The sequence below is a fragment of the Gallus gallus genome, chromosome 4, assembly GCF_016699485.2.
Source record: "Gallus gallus isolate bGalGal1 chromosome 4, bGalGal1.mat.broiler.GRCg7b, whole genome shotgun sequence".
In the NCBI taxonomy this organism is placed as follows: Eukaryota; Metazoa; Chordata; class Aves; order Galliformes; family Phasianidae; genus Gallus; species Gallus gallus.
Window position 1 is genome coordinate 34,010,042 of NC_052535.1, and position 18,728 is coordinate 34,028,769.

Here is an 18,728-nt window from a genome sequence, read left to right on the forward strand (position 1 = left end):
GCAGTTCCTGAAATTTCAGGGTCGACAATTCAACAGCATGGGTATATAGGAATCTGTTACTGTAAACATACCACAGATAAAATTTGCAAGCACAGGTGCAGATGTAACCCATAAAGCTGTAAGCCATGAACTTAATGGTGTCACAGTTATAAATTTGGTGACGTAGGCAGTGAAGTTTCTGCAAGATGTTGATTGATCCACATGTATTGATCTCCAGCACCCTCATCCTGCAAGCACCATGAAACACATTGCTTTTACTGTACGTTATATTCTTTCCTAGAATGCTTATGTACAATCACTTGATTTTTTTCCCCACCATAAATACATTGGCGTAGGTTTCCTCCTTTAACTACAGCTTACCTGAGTGAGTCTTCCAGGTTCTGCAGATGGTGGGACTTGAAAAGAAAATCAACATCCCTGGAGCTAGGAACATTATAACAGCGGATGTTTCATATCCAAGACTTCTTCCCCTTACTTTGTCTTCCATCATATTCCAGCTCTGCTTGACAGCTTCTACATAGAGTCTAACAGCCCATTTGGTATTGTACATGCTTTATTAAAATGGTACTCGTATTTACAATATCTGCAGAAACAATCCTTCTCAAGTCTTGCATTCAGACAGACACGCACACAGACACACGCGCGCACGCCCCTTCACTCCACAGGGGTGTGAAGGCTATGCTCCCAAAAGTTAGGCAGCTTCTGGAAGAGGAGGAAGGGTGACTTTTTTTTTTTTTTAAATTACGTAAAAAGAAGCGTGGGAGTATGCATTTGGCCATCACAATGCTAATTTAAGTATATGTAGTATTAACATATGGCAGTAACACTGAGTATTCCTCTTTTACATTCTATACACAGAATGACATCAAGGTTTTCCAGTCAACAGAACATTCTAACTTCAGTCTCAATGTTGCTATGTAGTGACTATGAAAGAGGGCTTTCCCTTAAAACAATTCAAGTCTATGCAAGCGAAATAAGGCACAATTAATATTTGATTTGATTCAGACGATGGGGAAAAAAGGAGTGGGAGGGAGGCAGGCTTCAGATAATAGTTGTTGAAGAGAAAATAGTTTTACCCAATCCTTTTGAGAAAAGGATGAATTTTACCCCCATCCTGATCTACATGGACTTCTCTTAGAGAACTGAAGTATTCTGCCAGGGCTACTAAGGCCCACGTACAAAACAAAATTGGGAATTCACATTATAACACCAGTGTCAGTAGTCTAACCTACTGATACTGATGTACATGAGCACATCTTTCTTTAATGCTGAAGGAGAAGACAAACATGAAACAAGTTTCAAACCTTTCACTGAGCTTGAAGACTCACATCTTTAGAGAGTTTGTAATATATGCTATTTGAAAAGGCTTCAGCTTACTGATAAAAAGGAATAGCGTTTTTGCCTTTAAATCCCTGGCCCCTCTTCACTAAGCTTTACCAGACATTACAAATAAACTGCAACAAAAAGTTTGGCAGCACAAATAATGTCTAGTATTCAAATCTTCAGTTGTGACTTTATTATTTTCCTTGTACAAAACCTGTTGAATGTTTTTCGCAGCAGATGAACTGTACCCAAAGATGCAGGACATTCTGTGATGGGGAATAAGAGGTTGCAGTTCCGAAGGCCCCTGACTTTGGTTGTTTACAAAGTTCATTCCTGTTTAGTGTGATCCTTGGTATCTTCCTCATCTGTGTATTCTGACGGTTCTTCCCCTGGTTTTAGGAGTCTACCTACGTAGTCATATTTTTCTGAAAGAGATGCATGGTTCCATTACAATCAAAAACAGCTGCATTTGCAAGTTAGCCTGCACTGCTGCTAATTCACTTTTTCCCCCACACACATTAGGGTCCTGAACGTGAATCACTGACACTGATGGAAATTTATCAGTGAGCTCAGCTGCTAAAACAGTCTCGGTAGCGTTGCTGCTCACTACTTGTTCTGCTCTCAGTACTTCAGTTTCAATTCTAATCAGCCCGGCTTTATCACATAAAGGCTGAAAATAGTGCTATTAGAACCAGCACAAATTCCCTCAGCATGTTTCAATTTCAGTTAATATGAAAAAATTGTTTCCTCTCCCTCCAGAGGCAGACTTCCATACTTTTTAGAAATTATTTCAAGGCAAACTTGTTCAACCCTTCATGCCAACAACTCTTAGTCTTACTCATAGGATCCAAGTGGGATCCAAGGCAAACCAACCTGAGAGCAGGAATTCCATTGGCTAAGCTACTCTACACTGAACAGCTGACAAGAGAACACCTTTCTTGTATAAAGCTATCAGGGTAAAAAGGTTCTAGTGGGACATAGCACAATCCTCTCTAAAGAAGAAAGCCCTGAAATCCCTTGTCTTTTCCTAGGAAAGCTACATTGCATTGTTACGGTCACTATCAACATCTCTTTAAAAACCACCCCGAGCCCAAGTCAGTCATCATTTTATATTAAAAGCATTTCCTTAAGCTAAAGATGTTCTAATTTGAGCAGTTACCTTTAAATTGCATTTCCCACTCTCTTACACTTTCCATCTGTACAGCATTTAAGTCCGATAGGTCATCATATTCATCTCTGAGTGCATCTTTATCTAGACAGAAAGTTGCTAGTCCCCTGGAGGCATCTCTGCCAGCAAATATTCCATATGGACCCTCTGAAAACAAAAAGACAAAACCAATTCCATCAGGTCTTTGCTTATGGTCACCGATGTCAATTCTTCACTGTGCCAAAGCCATACATGAAAAGTCCCACGCTTTTGCAGCTTTGACACTATGGCTGTCCAATGTTCAGCAACACTGCAATTCAATCTTAAGTATCATTAGGAGATAAAGTCTGCCAAGAGAAGCAGAGTCAAGAAAACAGTTTTGAAGGGGTATCTGGAAAAATGCCTGACCCTTGATGCAAATCAAGTGATGTAAATTCCAAAGAGACTGAAGGCCAGAATTCAAAAGAAATCTACTTCTATTAAGCAAAATACAGAGCACCTGAAAGTCAGGCATGAACAGAACCAAATCACATGGACACCTTAGTGAGAAATCCATTTAGAGTGCCAATCAATTACTTCACTTACAGAACCACCGTAACCTGACAATCAGTGGATCTTTTGACACATTTCTTACTACTGTGTATGTTACACTGCAAAACACTATTTAGAAACTGAGATCAGTCCTGTACCAAGATATTTCATTTACTTGTTTATCTCATAAAACTGTTAAGAGGTAGTAATGGCTGCCAATGACAACGTAATGCGGAGTTTCTTCAAGCAAGAAGTCTTGCTGTACTCCAAACCATCTCGCTGTTGATGTTCTGAATGAGGAACACAGGCCCACAACGTTAGAAACAGCTTTTACAAAGATCACACACAATCAGTAAATCCTAAAGAGCAATTAGAAATTACAACTGAAGCTCCCTGCCAACAGTATTTTGCCACAGCTTTTCTCCTTTCCCCAAAGCATTTAAAATAAAGTTTCCATAAACTCTATTTATATAACATTCTCAGAACTCTGACTAACTGTTGTTAAAGGAGCACACTGCCCCTCCCTGAAGCTCCGCATCTGGGGTTTTACAGAGCTCTACAGCCACTGCTCAGATGCTACCTCTTGATGCACCAGCTTGATGCCAATGGTTTCTGCTGAAGAATTACGTTATATTACTCAGTACCAAGCCCTGAACATCCTTCCATCTCAACAGCGCAGTGCCTTTAGAACATACGTTTGTGTTAAGACTGATCAGTGCAAGATTTCTGCTAATATATGATAATGCCAGATGCCACTATGTGGCTACATCTTTTCTAAAACCAATTTTAAATGCTTGTGTTTTAGTGTGTTTACTACCAGAGTATTCAGGAGTCATACACAAACAATCACACCAGGTGGAAGCATTCAGCAGAATGCTAACAAACAAAAGCCTTCAGACTCAGCACTTCAATTTCCAGCTCTGCAGATGTAACTTAAAAAACGCCACAGTCTTTCATCCGTTACTAAGAGGCAACTACTGAATTATGAACATTGTAAGAAAACAGTAAGAAAGCAAGCCTTGCTTCACCTTAGTGACAGGGTTGGTAAAGTAGAAGTTCAGACATCTCAATGTATGAGCAATCTACTTTAAGATTCAAAGCTTCCTCTCGGGTAACTTTACACGGATTGATTTTAAATGTTGTATTTAATACAGAATATACACAGCTGTATTTTGCTATGACCCCTTGTCTACTATTCACTTTCATAGAAATACTGATACAGTGGTCCTAAAAAGGTATTTTACACACCAGGTCCTGGGAAATCATTCAGGAAGGTGCAAGCACAGACAGCTCTGGGGAAAAAGCAGGCTGTGTGAACATTATCTTGTGGCAGACATCAGTGCAATCCCTGAAGTACTCCCACAGAGTTCTTTCATGACCAGATGCAATTTACTCTGTGAGTCCTACCTACAGCCCTTCTTTTATTTCCCTTTGTCTGCCTGTCTATTTAGACTGGCTCCTGCTCTAAATAATTCATTGTGCCACCGGTATACGTACTGAAGAGATTGTAAAAAGAGATGCTAGTAGCATACGTATGTAGACTAAATCAATTTTTCAAGACTACCACAGACTCTGAGTTGTTTTCTCTCTCTCTCTATATACCCCCACAAAATTAGCTACTTCCTAGTCAAGTACTTCACAAATTCTCCTCCCACACCTATTTGACATCTCACAAGGGAAAAAGTCAGGTAAGCATCAAAAAATCATTGAAACATCTCCACACGTTATTTGGCTACACACGGTCACGAGCCTTACATTAAGGAAGCTTTGCTCCTCGAAGAACATTTTTCTTCCCATCATTGCTTTCACCTATTACAACGTACTGTTACCTGGCCTTTGTTCTAGTGTCAGCTCAGCCCTGAGACCAAACTGTTATCAAAACTGCATATTTGCCTGCCTATCTCTACCTCTGTAATACCACATTTATACACTGCCCTTTTCCCTGTGTAAAGTCCTCATTTATCTTACAACTCTACCTTATATAAAATATGCCCTTCTTTAATCTAAGCAGATGCAAATACTGCTACCCACTGCCTGGTACTACTCCCGGGAAGCAAGGATTCTCCCTTCCTTGTAAAATCCAAATAAAATCTGCCCTTCCCAACAAGATGTGTTCCAGCCCGACGTTCATCTTATCTACAAATGAACTGGGCAAGCCTGAGACTTGGCAAAATTCAAGTCTCTTCAGTTCACAGAAAAACCTCTTCAACTCCTGCACTCAGGAACAGGATTTCAACATCTCCTAGCCCTGTTTTGGATCTTAAATGAAGACTTAATTTCTCTTTGCTTGCATACGTTAAGCAACAGCAGACAAGGAAAAACAATATTAACACATAATATTTAGACAATGGAGAGATATTAAGCTATCCAAGCTGAAGGCTTTATTTGGAAGCATGTTTTCCAGACACTCGTTCCAAAACAGGCTAAACTGGATCTTGGAACACAGCCTGCATTTGAATTTTCAAATGATTTCACCAGTAATTTCCCAAAACCTATATTGGTGCTCAAATTTGGAGTAGATTTTCTCGGTGCACCAAAAGGACCATTTCAGTTATCTACTGGTTTTGCAGAAGATCCCACACTGCCGCTCCAGAACCAGTAATGAAAGTGAATGCTGTGCACCGAACTCCAGATTGCTTTGGCTGTCAGTACAGGGACCTGCACCACAAACAGCTGCATGTGGACTTAGTATCTAACCTAGTGATGCTATCAGCTATCCAATTGTGTTCCATCTCCCAAGATCAATGCACGTTCCTTGAAGAAGCCATGCAGGCTAATGAGCTTCAATTTAAACCAGTTTTCATTTCTGAAAGCAGCCAAAAAAAACACTTCTGAGAAATCACCAAACATGCCGACCACAGCGGGTGTTCTTAGCATCTGTGCACCCCACGCAGCCACTGGAATACAGCCCTGTTCCACCTGCAGCCTCGAAATTCATGGACAACATTACTTAACCTGCAGAAAAGAATAAAGGCAAATCTCTCTTTTAATGTAAGTTAAAGGAATGAATGGAGAAAGACCAAGAAATTGCTGACAGCTGCACTAACTCACCACTCTGTCTACCTTCTTTGCTAAAAAAATCAAAGCAAAATCTCCACTATCTGTTTAAAGTTTTCCATCTGAATCCTGAGATGTTTGTTTAGTGTCACTTCTTTTGTGAGAGAACTAAAAAGCTACAAGTTCAACAAAGTTATTGAGATACAGCTTGAAAACAGAAGCTTTCTAATCACATGGATAATTGGAATTCAATGTAACATCACTTTAACTTCAAACCCACTCCAGATTTAAAGGAATGGAAAGATGTGGATCAGTTTGAAGTTACAACTTGCATGGAAAGTAAATATTCTTAGGAAAATGATCCACAAAACCCACATGCCAAAATGGGAACTGCTTGGGTCGAAATCAGACTTCTTAAGACACAGGCCTCGCTCTGCCTTCTGCCAGCTTTCTTTCCAGCTCTGCAGAAGTGCAGGAAACAGTGACCTAACTTGAACTGGAGAGGCTGACAGTGAGCACTGCTCAGACAGCCTGCAGCTCAGCTGTCAGGAGGCTCTGGCACAGAGCTCCACACTTGGAGAGTATACAGATCCCCAACTCCATCTCAGGGAGAAGCAAATACTCTGCCCGTAGTTTGGTCCATAATAAAGCAAGCAATGCTAGCCAGGCTCTTGATTGCATGAAAGAGAGATGCACCACTGTGTGCTGGATATAACATCTATATGTCATTAACAACGATGATGCTATCGCATCACATACATCACGCTTGGCCAAGTCCTCAGATCCCCAATTTAAATGATTTAAAACATCGCTAGGGATTTACTCAGCCAGCTTTTATCAATCAGTTGTTTGGGTGTTAAGGAATATATTCAGCTAATCAGCAAAGGCAAAGAGGAGCTGTTGGTCACAGAGTAGAAGTTGCAGAGGGTAGAGAACTGCATCTTTCTGCACACTCTGCACTGCCTCCTGCTCTCAGAGAATGGGGATCCCTTTGCCCCACTCCCTTGTAGCAGAAGCACAGAGACTATCTCTTCTCAGTAGGCATTTCTGAACCTTTTCAGTTTACTCATTCTGGTGGTTCCTTACTTTTCCCAGAAACACTGGTTTCTTATAGAAGCCAAGTCCCAGGGAGAGACACCTCCCTTGCACAGCACCAAAGAGCAGGCAAGCATCAAAACGAACTCACACCTTACAGGAAGCACTGCTCCCCCCATCCTATCCTCTGTACTTGTCTCTAAACACTCAGCCTGTTGTGTTCTGCAGATAAGGCCACTCTTAACAGACCTCTCCAGACACAGCACACATGCTCCTCCTGCAGCATTTCACCCTAGCCCTACCCTTGTACATGAAGTACAGAAGCATCAGTACTATCCAGAACAACTTTTAAATGCAGATATAATTAAGCTCACAGCACTAAAGTCCCAAGGAATTTATTCTACATAAACGATGGAAGAAATGTCACTGTTTTCTTCAGATTTTTTCGAAGTATTTAATATTAGATACTGTAGTTGTTAACTGCATTTGCAGCACAAAAGAAAGCCAATTCTCCCCTAATGAAAAATGAACTACAGCAGAGATATTTATGGAAAGAAATGCTACCACAGCCCGATCTATTCCTCTTGGAAAAATGGGAAGTAGGAATCCTTGTGACACTTTGACAGACTGAAGTGAGATGAGAAATGAGCTGACACTGACAATGTATTATAGGGAAAGAAAAGTATCAGGAAATTGACTGTTTTAAATAATAAGACCCAAGAAGCGATATGGAACAGTTGTGTATATTGGATTACACACAACCTTGCTTTGTCACGCTCAAAAACGAGTATTTTTCATAACTATACAAAGTATTTTTCAGTTGACCTAAACTTGTTTACAGCATTATACTACCATGCCAATTTAAACTCTATATTAAGATTACTTTATCTCTTACTATGCCTTTCTATTGACCAATATACCTCCAGGAATCTTAATACAAACAAACATGAAAGTTGATGTTACAATAAATGAAACAATAAAAACTGTCTCCTGTGATAAAGATATAAAACCAACAAAGCACACACTAAAGGTATCAACCATTAGGCTCTCAGTCATGAGATGTGGTTGTGGATGGGGAGATCAACCCACAATTTATTTGATATTCTGGCTCCATAATTTTTGAAGTGAACCATTAGTTGTTTGCTTGATTACTTGCAGACTTTGCAGATGATAAAGGAAAAGGTGATTAAGATTAATAATCGAACAAAGCATTCTAGAACTCAAACGGGGACGAACAAAAGTGATATTTATTTAGTACAACTAAAAGTGAAACACTGAAACAACAGGTATGCTTGCACGACAGAAGACTACCTTAGGAATTGTGAAGAAGAACCACCTAAGCGATGTTTTTAGAGAGCGCAGTGTAAAAGAACTGATTCTTGGAGGCAAAGACAGTGAAATGTATGATGATACAACCTTCCTGCTCTCACCTGAAACGCAGCAGACACAACAAAGACTAATGACCACTAGGATAAATTCTGGGAAGCTTGAAAGAGTCAACGTTAAAAAAAAAATTGGAAGATATTTTGATTAAATGTTCAAGAAACTGAGACTTGCAACCATGTCTGTTTGAAAGGTAATGAGGTAAACAGTCTATCCACTTCAGTTAGACCTTAGCTGTAGGTCTTAAGTAGGCTCTTCACTGTAACAGAGCAAAGTATATCAGGATTCAGTAGATAGAAACTTACAAAGAGCAGAGCTTGTAATATAGTCAAGAGCTTCGCAAGACTTTCAATGGAATCTCACCTGTTGGACAAAAAAGTGGGCTAGATGACAATTCTGTGTATTAGCCTTATGCGAGCAGTACAAAAGTAAGAAAAACATTTGCATCCATACGATTGTGAAGAAAAAAAAGAAGAGACTTTCCTGCCAGGATGTCAGAAGCCTTCTGAGACAGCCACATTACTCAGCAGTAACCCAGCAGTCAAGAAATACCTTAAGAGACAACAGCGAGCCTTCAGCCAATGCAGTTTGCCACCTTCAAAGCCGGGGCACCACTCTGCATCAGTGCCTCAACAAAATACAAGCAGCTCCCAGACAAAGCTCGTGCTGTCAGCAAAGCCAGTGCTCTCAACTCTTCCTCTGTTTAACAAAACTTCGCTATCATTTTGTCAGTAAGCTGTGCACTTCTGCTATACTTTATATATACTCTATACTGCTATACTCCAGCTATGAAGCATAAAATTACCAAGAAAAGTTCTGCGGACATCTGGTTACTGTGACAGAAGCCCTTGTGGGGAGGGGCAGCTTTAGTAGCTGAAGACTTTTCCACCTAACTCTTCTCAGATCTTTTAAGGCCTCCAACCACTCATTAGGCTTTGTTCTTTTTGGTCAGAAAACAATTGCAAGAAAATACTACTTGACATGCATCACACAGACTGACCACATGGGCATGATGTGATAGAAAGCACAGAACTGATGCATACGTTGAGCACCAATTTCCTAATGTGCCAACGTAACAAAGATCTGACAGAGGAAAACAGTGCCAGATCTGTTATGAAAAGGACATCTTTCAAAACGGCAAAAAAAAAAAAAAAACAACCCCAAAAAAACCAACCTACAACACATGTCCCTCTCCACAAAAACAGGATGCACTGCTTCAGGGAAACCAGCTGCTGGCACTTATCAAAGAGGCAGGCTGATGTCCTTAAACAAGAAGCTTTAATTTCTTCACAGTAACGGGCCTCCAGAAGCAGATGATGCAAACCAACGATAGTATCTACAGAGAACTGCCCAGAAATTGTCTGATACACAAAAAAGCTAAAATTAATGTTTAGACTGTTGTTCAATGTTATTTCATGGGGTTAATTTCTGAAGAAATCCATCAACTCAGACTGGTGTTACAAGTTTCATGTGCACACGTGTTGTTAATCTACGTGTTAGGAACACAGAAGCACTTGAGTTGGAAGGGACCCTTAAAGGTAATGTAGTCCAACTCCCCTGCAATGATCAGTGACACCTACAGTCCACCAGGTTGCTCAGAGCCTGATCCAACCTGAACTTGAATGTCTCCAAGGATGGGGCATCCACCACCTCTCTGGGCAACCTGTTCCACTGCCTCACTACCCTTACTATAAAAATAAATAAATAAATAAACCCCACCAACTTCTTCCTCATATCCAACCTAAATCACCCCACTTTTAGTCTGAAACCATTTCCCCTTGTCCTATCACAACAGACCCTGCTAAACAGTTTGTCCCCGTCCTTCTTACAGCCTCTCTGTACATACTGAAAAGCCACATTAAGGTATCTCCAGGGCCTTCTCTTCTCCAGGCTGAACAGCCCCAGCACTTTCAGCCTGGTAGGAGAGGTGTTCCATCCCTTGGTTCATTTTTTTGGCCTTCCTCTGGATAAGCTCCAGCAGGTCCGCGTCTCTTCTGTACTGACGACTCCACATCTGGATGCACAATTCCAGGTAAGGTCTCCCCAGCACAGAGTAGAGGGACAGGATCACCTCCTTCCACCTGCAGGCCACAATTCATTGGATACAGTCCAGGACACAGTTGGCTTTCTGGGCTGCAAAGGCACATTGCTGGCTCACATCCAACCTGCCATCCACCAGTACCCTCAAGTTCATTTTGGCAGAGTTCTATTCTTACATCCCCCAGCTTGTACTGATAGTGTGGGCTATCACAACCCTGGTTCAAGATCTTGCACTTGGATTTGTTGAACCTCATGACGTTCACCTTACCTGTATTTTCTATAAGCACGCAGGTCTCAGTTTAAAAATCCCTGAAGCACGTGAGAAAAAAGAACTTGCCTGAGTAAGTGCATCTTCTCAGCTTTACCCATTAATAGGCGGAATCCAGGCACAGCCAGGTAGCTCAGAGCCTAGCGCTAGCTTTTCCAGTACCCAGACAGAAGGCATTTTGATTCACTTACGGCAGCTTCAGTTTCTGTGACTGGCAGCAGAGTTGCTATCAGATCCTCTGAGGGTGACAAGAGCACAAGCCTGGTTCAGCTGTACAACAGCTTGTCGCTGGTTGGGACCAAACACCTGCAACGCTGCACTTCTGTGTTTTATTTTTGTAAGCTAAGATTTAAGACAAAACCAAACACAAAAAAGCCATCTAACCTGCACTGTTTCCTGGAAAAAACCCCAGCACCCTCTCTCCTCTGCCCCTCATGCAGACATCTGTCACACCTACTACAAACAACTCCTGTGTCATTTGATTAGATCCGGTTTTCCAAACCACCATTGTTTCAGGAAGAAAATGAGCAGCAGCCATAACTCCCACTTCCTTTGGCACTGCGTTACCACACGCAGCTCAGCAAACTTGCGCAGCTCATTAGGTGAAACCACTGCGTATTTATTCCTCATAAATGATCCGCACGGCAAACGTGGAAACCTAACGTTGGCTTTGACGCACGCTTCCTTATGCGTGAAATACACGTTTCAGCGCTGAAGAGCCCTATTGTCTACCTTTCTGCTTGAGAGAGCAGGCTGCTTTCCGCACACACCTAACTGGTATCGGCACTATCAGCCCACCAGCTCCCCCTGCTCGCCTCCATCCCGACTACAACTCGCGCTGTTATGTCACCTGCGCCTTTAGGTAAGCAACCAGCTGTCTCTACTCTTCCCTGAGCCATAACAGCTAGAAGGCAGGAAGCACTGCTCGGCTGCACGTGGCAAACCTACCATTAGAGACAAACGATTAAGGCATAGCAGCCCCACACCCGTCAGACAGCTGGAAAACCACCCGTAAGGCGGCGCGGCTCTTCACGGCACCCCCCGGCCCGAGGCCCTCCCGCAGCGCCCGGACCGCCGCCCCCTCGCGCTCCCCCGGGCCCGGCCGGGCCGCTCCCGCCTCCCCCGCCGCGACGCTCACCAGGCCCGTAGAACTTGCTGCCTTTGGTCACGTCGAAGACTTTGCCATTGACCGCCAGGAGGATGCGGGGGTTGCGGGTCCCGTCGAACTCGCGCAGCTGCTCCAGCGAGAAATCCCGCCGCTTCATCCGCGGCAGCAGAGCGGCCTGGCTCTGCTGGGCCGCGCCCCCCAGCGCGCTCCGCTTCCTCCAGCGCAGGTACAGCCGGTAGGCGGCCAGCAACACCAGCGCCAGCAGCCCCACGTGCAACAGCATCCCGCCGCCCGCCGGCTCCCCCGCGCCGCCGTCGCCGCCGCTCTCCGCAGTCCTTAGCCGCCCATCCCCGCCGTCCGCCATCACCGCCAGGCCCGCGCCCGCCCGCCGCCGCCCCACCCCTCTCGGGCCCGCCCCCGCCCCCTTCGCCTCTCGCCGCCTCCGATTGGTCCTCGGCCCGCGGGCACCGCCCACGCCGGCCTCGCGCCCCGCGGCAGCGGACACGCCCCGCTCTCAGCTCGCGAGAGGCGCGGCCGCTGCAAACGCGCCTGCGCGGAGTGGCGTCTCTACTCCCTCGCGCGAGGCGGTGGGTGGGGGGTGGGGGCGTCGTGCGGGGGTCCCGCGCGACGTAACGGCTGCAGCGCGTGCTCAACGGTCGCTGGAGGCGGCGCGCGCACGCCCTGCCCCTTTGGGTTGAGAGAGGGCGGCCCCGCCTGCTTAGAGGTGGGGGCGTGCGCCTCAGAAGGCAGCGCCGTTTGGGGGGGAAGGGGTGCTGCGCGTGCCGCTGATGCAGGGGTCGAAGGCCGGCCGTGCTGGCCACCGTGGTAACCACGTGGCCACCACGTCGTATGGCGCCCTTTAGGCGGTCGTTGAGAAAGTGACACGTCTGCTTGCGGCTCTGGTGCAGAGATCCCTCCCGGCTTTGTTCCCGAAGGCGGTCTGGGCGGGCAGGCGTGCCCACGTGAGGTGACGCGGCAGCAGCCCGGAGGGGAAGCCCTTGGAGGGGCTGCTCGTTGCGTTTCGCTGCCCGTAAATGCGGGTAAACAGCGCCGTCCATTTTGGGCCGTCAGAAGACGAGAGGGATGCTGACGGGTTGATTCACCAGAATTACTGTTTGTGCGGTAAAATCTAGCAGTGGCAGCACGCCCATCTCATGTACCTTACTGATGCAACACGGTGAAAGACGAAAAGCTTTATTATTTTCAAGAAGAGACTCAGTCATCTCTATAGGAGTACCCTTACCCCGTAGCACACGTAAGGACTTTGGCAGGGTTTAGCCCTTTCTCGTCTTCAGAATGCATTCCCAGGCAAAGCAGCGTCACGCTGATGAAGAGCTGCTACAGGTGCGTACCTGGGCCTGGGGAACGGCAGCCGGGCTCAGCCGCTCTGCCTGGCGCTGGAATGTGAGACAGCAGCACTTTGGACCCTCTCGGCTTTGTTACTGCATGCAGCTGCGTGGTGCAGAAGCATCCCTTCCTGCTTAACGTCTGCCACGAGAGCAAAGCACCATTTCGTAACTCCGTTACAAAAGCTGAAGAGCTCAAATATTTTCACACAGACAGGTAAACAGTGCAAGAACCCGGCAGAAAGTAACACTTAGCAATGCTTAGCGTTTTCAACACCTCCTGTAATGGCCAGGTGTTTAATCTTCTGCCCTCTGAGCCAGTTTAGTAATGATAGCCTTTGTGAGGAAACGGGGTGAAGTTCTCACCAGTTAAAGACCAGCAATTGAAGTACTTAGATTGCTCTGAAAGTAATGCCTCCTATTTATTTCCACGGACACTCCAACAGATAGGAAGAGCACAATAACACTATTTGATAGAGCACGTTCTCAGCTACAAAACACTATTTTTTCAGTAGTCACTACCGTTAGCTATGTGTTTTTTGCCAGCAATGAACAAGAACCTGCATGCCACACACGTAACAATCTGTACCAGTGGAGGTGACCCACTGTCACCACTGCTGAAACTCACCACCCACAGCCTCCCTGCACTCACATCCACTGTTTGGTCTCCATAAACATTCAGCCAGCATCAAAGAATGTGCAATTTTTTTTTCTGAATGAGGAATTTAACTACAGACCTTCACTTATATCATGGGCCAACATAATAAAATGGGAGGTGTTACTTTTGGAGCTACTTCTCTTCCTCCTAATCTGAATAGGTTATAGTTAATATACATATAATTAAGCTCTATTAAGAGAGTATTTTTTACCTCAACAAATTACATCTTGGCTGTATTTAAGAACAGTTTCTTATCATGGAAGAGTAAAATGCTTGGATTGTCTGGGCACAGCTATGGTTTAGGTCAGAAAAAGATGGAGATGTACTTTTACCTACAGATCTCTTTCCTTCGGGAGTTTAAATTAGAATTTCTGCAAATTCTTACAATGTTCTCCTAGTTACTTCTGCATTTTAAAGATGGTTTTAGAAAAGTACTAAGAAATGTGAAGTACTTTTAACCGTCTTCCTACTGAGTTACTGTCTCCAAATTCATACTGACCAATGTGCGTATCTCTGAAAGTATGTGGCTTCGCACTGGATGAATGTGGTGTTCTGCTGTCTTCTGGGAGGAATTATTTTACAGACCCGTGGTTACTAGAGACCTTGTAGGCTTCATTTGTCTGTTCTGACTGCCCTCTTACGATTGTATTACTACGTCAGTTTACTTCTGTGAGCTTTGGATCTAGTGCAGGAAAATGGTGGCTGTTGTTGATCCCGGGATGAGAGCTGGAAACGAAGAGGAAGTGAGATTGTTGAAAGGTCAAATTTAAAAGAATTTTGCTTGAAGTGATTTAAACACTAGAAAATAACAAAGTAAAATAGAAGTAATGTAATACAACAGTTTGTCCCCCTGCTCCTAGCTTTAACTGCCAGGGAAGTTTGCTGGTCCTCCACCGTGACTTTCTGCAGAGTTTCTGCTTTGCCTGTGTTTGGTTTGCCAAGACAGAAAGCCTCTCCCTATAAAGTGTAACAATGACCTTCTATAAACCTATGACCAATTAAAAGTCCACAAAAGTCTCTTACTGCAGTTTTGCTTCTACTGTTCTTTATGCGTATTTCGTTGTTCTGCTGGTGTGAACAAATCTTGTTTTATCTAGTTGGCAGCCAACTGTCGCAGACCCTGATCCATCATTGAGGTTGCTAATGTATGAAGTTGTGTGTGTCAGTGAAGTAGTTACACCAACAGGATTAGAAGACTGAAAAGAACATCAGGCGTTCTGGATTACCTGTTAAAATATGAATACTTTGCCAAGTTCTGAAATTAAAGTAGAAATACTTCCCTGTCATTTTCCCAGAAAGAGCTTTGTCAGCCCTGGAAATGTATATATGAAAGAATGTCACCAAGTTTCTGATTTCATGTTATTGCTCTCTAGCTTTTGTTCTTGAATTATGTTTTTTCCCTTACAAATTTTGAGGAGCACCTAGAAAATGAGTAATTTAAACTATATTGTATGTAATCTAATCCGTTGTTACTTGTTTATCCTGTAGTTCTTGGAGATTAATAGCCATTAACTTCCATAGCAGTCTCTCTGCCCTATCTGGCATAACTTGTTTTGGCAACAAGGGAAAAACAGTAGTATCTTTTAAAGTTACTGCTCTTTGGTGTGAGAAGCTCAATCTTTTCCTACATCAGTGTAGGTTTTCTACTTCATAATAGTTCCTGCAATGTTAAAATGTTAGATACATTATGACCTCCTATTGCATCTTTGTCCTCAGATTCACCACTTCCTTTGAAGAATTTAAAAAAGGAACCAGTTGTTGGCTACTTTGTTTGCTCCACATAGGAAATAATTCTGTAACATTATTTTAGGGAGAAGCCAGTAGGACATCTGAATGACTTTTCCATTAGAAGTGAATACCTCAACTCAGTGTTATGTTCATCAGTTTTTCTTTTCAAATACTTCTTATTGCAGTCTCTGGAAATAAAACTGAATTCAGTGAAAGGCACAACGAGGCCACAGTTTTACAGGCTGAAATTGAACACTCATACAATCCAGTCTCGTGGCTAATGGTTTTTTTTCCACTAATTTTGAAGTCTTACCCCCTATGGCTACATGCAAGACAGATGAGGAGGTGAACCGTGTGTGAAGGCGTATGGAGATGTTCCAGTAAATTTGGAATAACAGCCAGCTCCATTGACTGGGATATTTTTAAACCCAGGTTAATGTATGGGACGCATTGATTGATTTTATTTTAAGCTGATACAGCATGGAAGTGTTTACTGTTGAGGTTAATGCAATGCTTGATGTCTTATTTCAAAATAGAATCTGCTTACATTTGTGAGTAAGCTTTACGTACTTAAACCTATTTCATGTGTATCATAAATAAACCTATCTGTATTTTCTCAATGTCACATGACAGGGTCTTTTAATGAAGTGATTCTGAGCCCATACAAGTTATTTGGAAATTTCTTTCCAAATGTTGAAAGTGTAATATGAATAGCCTTATGGCAAAATTCGTATCAGCAGATAAAGTTTTTCATTTCCCAAAAGCTATTTCCTAGTCTCTGTGAATGGTGTGATACCTAAAGTACCCAGTGATAACGTTGCAGCAACAGACAAAGTTATCTCCAACAAAACAGTCTGACTTTATTCATCTGTTAGAAATGTAATCGGCCTGATGTTGTGCATCACAGAAAGGTCTCTGTAGTTCAGACTGGGACCAGCAGAAAGCTGTAGGCACCAGTGTAGCGCTGACCAGCTGGCCAGTTGGTAGTGCCTTCCCTCAGAACCAGGGACACGTCTCTGGTGAACCTGCACTCTGCTTTGGGCATAGCCACCTGGAAGCAAGAGGATAGGTTCGTGGTATAAGTGAGACATACTCCTGCACTAAGTAACTGCCTTTTCCTATTTGACTGTTGATAGCATAGGAGGAATTCTAAATGCCCAAATCATTTGATTGTATTAACTCAGGGTATCACGGGATATACTGGCAGAAAATGGAGGCACTGTGTGAGACCTGCAGAAGAGTATTCTTCATCAGGTCTCCAGGAGGAACACAAAACAAAAAAAAAGCATCTTATACAGATAGAAGAGAGGAAACTGGGGGTAAGACCTGTGTGGAGGGTTGGGAAGAAGATTATTTGCTGGTACATTGCAATTCAGGAGCTCAGGAGCAGGTATTCTTGCCATGTCTCAACTGCAGTGCCTCCTAGTTAAAGTGATGAAATAGATAATGGAACAGCGTATGGGCAGTGTAGAGTTGAGGTCAGAAAATCAGTTGAATGGCTTAGTGCAGTTGCAAATAACCTCAGTGTTTCCCTTCTCCCAACTCAGTTCTCACTCATGCATGTGTGACCTTTAGCATACTGGGCAGAATTGTACCTTTTGTATTTACTACAACACTGGCATGCCAAGCTCTTAAGTAACCAGGTAATGTTTATCTGTACAATGGTACAGTTTAAATCCTGTGAAGTAAATGGCAGCTTTCCCACTGACTTTAATTTCACAAACTTAAAAATATTGGAAATCTTGACTTGGTTTTAATGAGTTGAGGATTTTTTTCAGTTGTTTGGTTGTTATTGTTATTTTCCTCTCTGGGAAACACTGTTAATGTGGACACTTTTCATTTAGTTTTAAAACTAATACTGAATTAGACTGCCCAAAATAGGACTTCTTCATTGGACAAAATGTATCAGGGTTAAAAGTCTCCAAAGGTCTGTCCTTCTAAGTCTGACTTGTTGGTTTTGTTTGTTTGTTTGCTTGTTTGTTTTTATGGAAAATATGCACACATGCTCCTCCAGTTCACAGGCAAGCATTCGTAGTGAGGGATAAGTTGCTGAAGTTCTCTGTTGTCAAAGTCCATATTTTTCAGTTTTTGCCACCTTTTTCTCTTTTTCATTGAGGGAAGGTGAGGAAGGTGCAGAATACAATGTAGAAGTCGTATCAGGTAACGATGTGTACATCAGCAGATCACCAGAAGCATTTGCCCTTACCTGATAAATAGTACTGAAAATTGATTATGCAGCTGAAGTTTTGGTTGTTTTGTTTAATTAATAAGGCAAATTTTGCAGAGTTGCTTCTGTTTGTGACACTCAGCGTTCACTGCTGTAGAGTTGTCACCAGAGCTTACAAGATCTCCTTTGCTTTGGCTGAAGAAATTTCTCTACTGGAAGAAGTTACCACCTCCTTGTTCAGGAAAGCAGCATGGCTGTTGTGTTAAACTTTGTGAATTGGGGCCTTTACCACAAGCAAGCTAGGCAACAGTTTTCTTTTGTATTTCTGAACATATGCAGATTTAATGAATTCTCTCTTATTTTGCAGGTGCTCAGAGTATGGAAGAACCATTTTGGAGACTGAACAAGGCAACTGCTACACACGGCAAACAAATGCATTTCCATTGTAATGACATCACTGTTGAGCTGCAAGAGATGAACATCAAATTCTGAGACTTACTGCAGGTGCTACAGAAACGACGAATAAGAAACTTTATGTCAAGGTAATAAAAGAGGAAAGCTGCCCTAGAACATTGAAAAATGAGTCATGCAGTTGCCTCAGTATGTTTCTGAAAAAAAATAGTACAGCAATGTATAAGATATACTAGAATACTTTCTAAGTCTTTCATTATTAAAGCATTTTGAAAGTGAGTCTATAATACTGTTAAAACAGCAGCCTTCGATCTACCTTTTACATTCACCAAGCAGAAGTGTGTATGACTAAATAAAACACAAGACACTGAAAAAGTGGGCTCACTGTGTATGCATCTGTATTTTCCCTCTTTGCACCCTACCTTCTTTGCATTTTGAATGTTGTCCAGAACTATGCTGAAATGAAATGGGAAATCCATCTTCCAAAGAAGTAATGCAGTATTATAATTTAAAAGTCTGTTAGAATTGGAAGCTGGAGGGGCATAAAACAGAAATAACCTGTAAGGATTAAGAAAGAGTTAACTTC

The 18,728-nt window shown here is 43.0% G+C and overlaps 2 protein-coding genes across 7 annotated transcripts in view; one reads left to right on the forward strand and one right to left on the reverse strand.

The window, feature by feature from the left end:
* Positions 1–535: 535 nt before the first annotated feature.
* On the reverse strand, positions 536–12,219 carry PGRMC2 (progesterone receptor membrane component 2). The gene is made up of 3 exons (NM_001006441.2): positions 11,863–12,219; positions 2,483–2,638; positions 536–1,748 (listed from the first exon to the last, which is right to left on the reverse strand). The coding sequence occupies exons 1-3, from the start codon at positions 12,194–12,196 to the stop codon at positions 1,651–1,653; spliced, it is 588 nt and encodes a 195-aa protein (NP_001006441.1). The 5' UTR covers positions 12,197–12,219; the 3' UTR covers positions 536–1,650.
* The window catches only part of JADE1 (jade family PHD finger 1), a 150,634-nt gene continuing 144,036 nt past the window's right edge, over positions 12,131–18,728 (forward strand). For 5 of the 6 annotated variants that reach the window (XM_046941072.1, XM_046941070.1, XM_046941068.1 and 2 more), the window contains exons 1-2: positions 12,657–13,395; positions 18,099–18,273. The gene's annotated coding sequence lies outside the window, so the exon portion shown is untranslated. Of the gene's footprint in view, positions 12,557–12,656; positions 13,396–18,098; positions 18,274–18,728 lie in introns of those variants that run through there. The other variant, XM_046941074.1, reaches the window with a different exon arrangement.

What these genes read in the sequence shown, in the direction of transcription:
- PGRMC2 (NM_001006441.2), bottom strand. Translation starts at nt 12,196, where the DNA reads ATGGCGGACGGCGGGGATGGGCGGCTAAGGACTGCGGAGAGCGGCGGC. An exon ending in CAGCAAGTTCTACGGGCCTG is followed by an intron (nt 2,639 to 11,862) that starts GTGAGCGTCGCG and finishes TTTTGTTTTCAG; the next exon opens with AGGGTCCATATGGAATATTT. An exon ending in GTGGGAAATGCAATTTAAAG is followed by an intron (nt 1,749 to 2,482) that starts GTAACTGCTCAA and finishes CATCTCTTTCAG; the next exon opens with AAAAATATGACTACGTAGGT.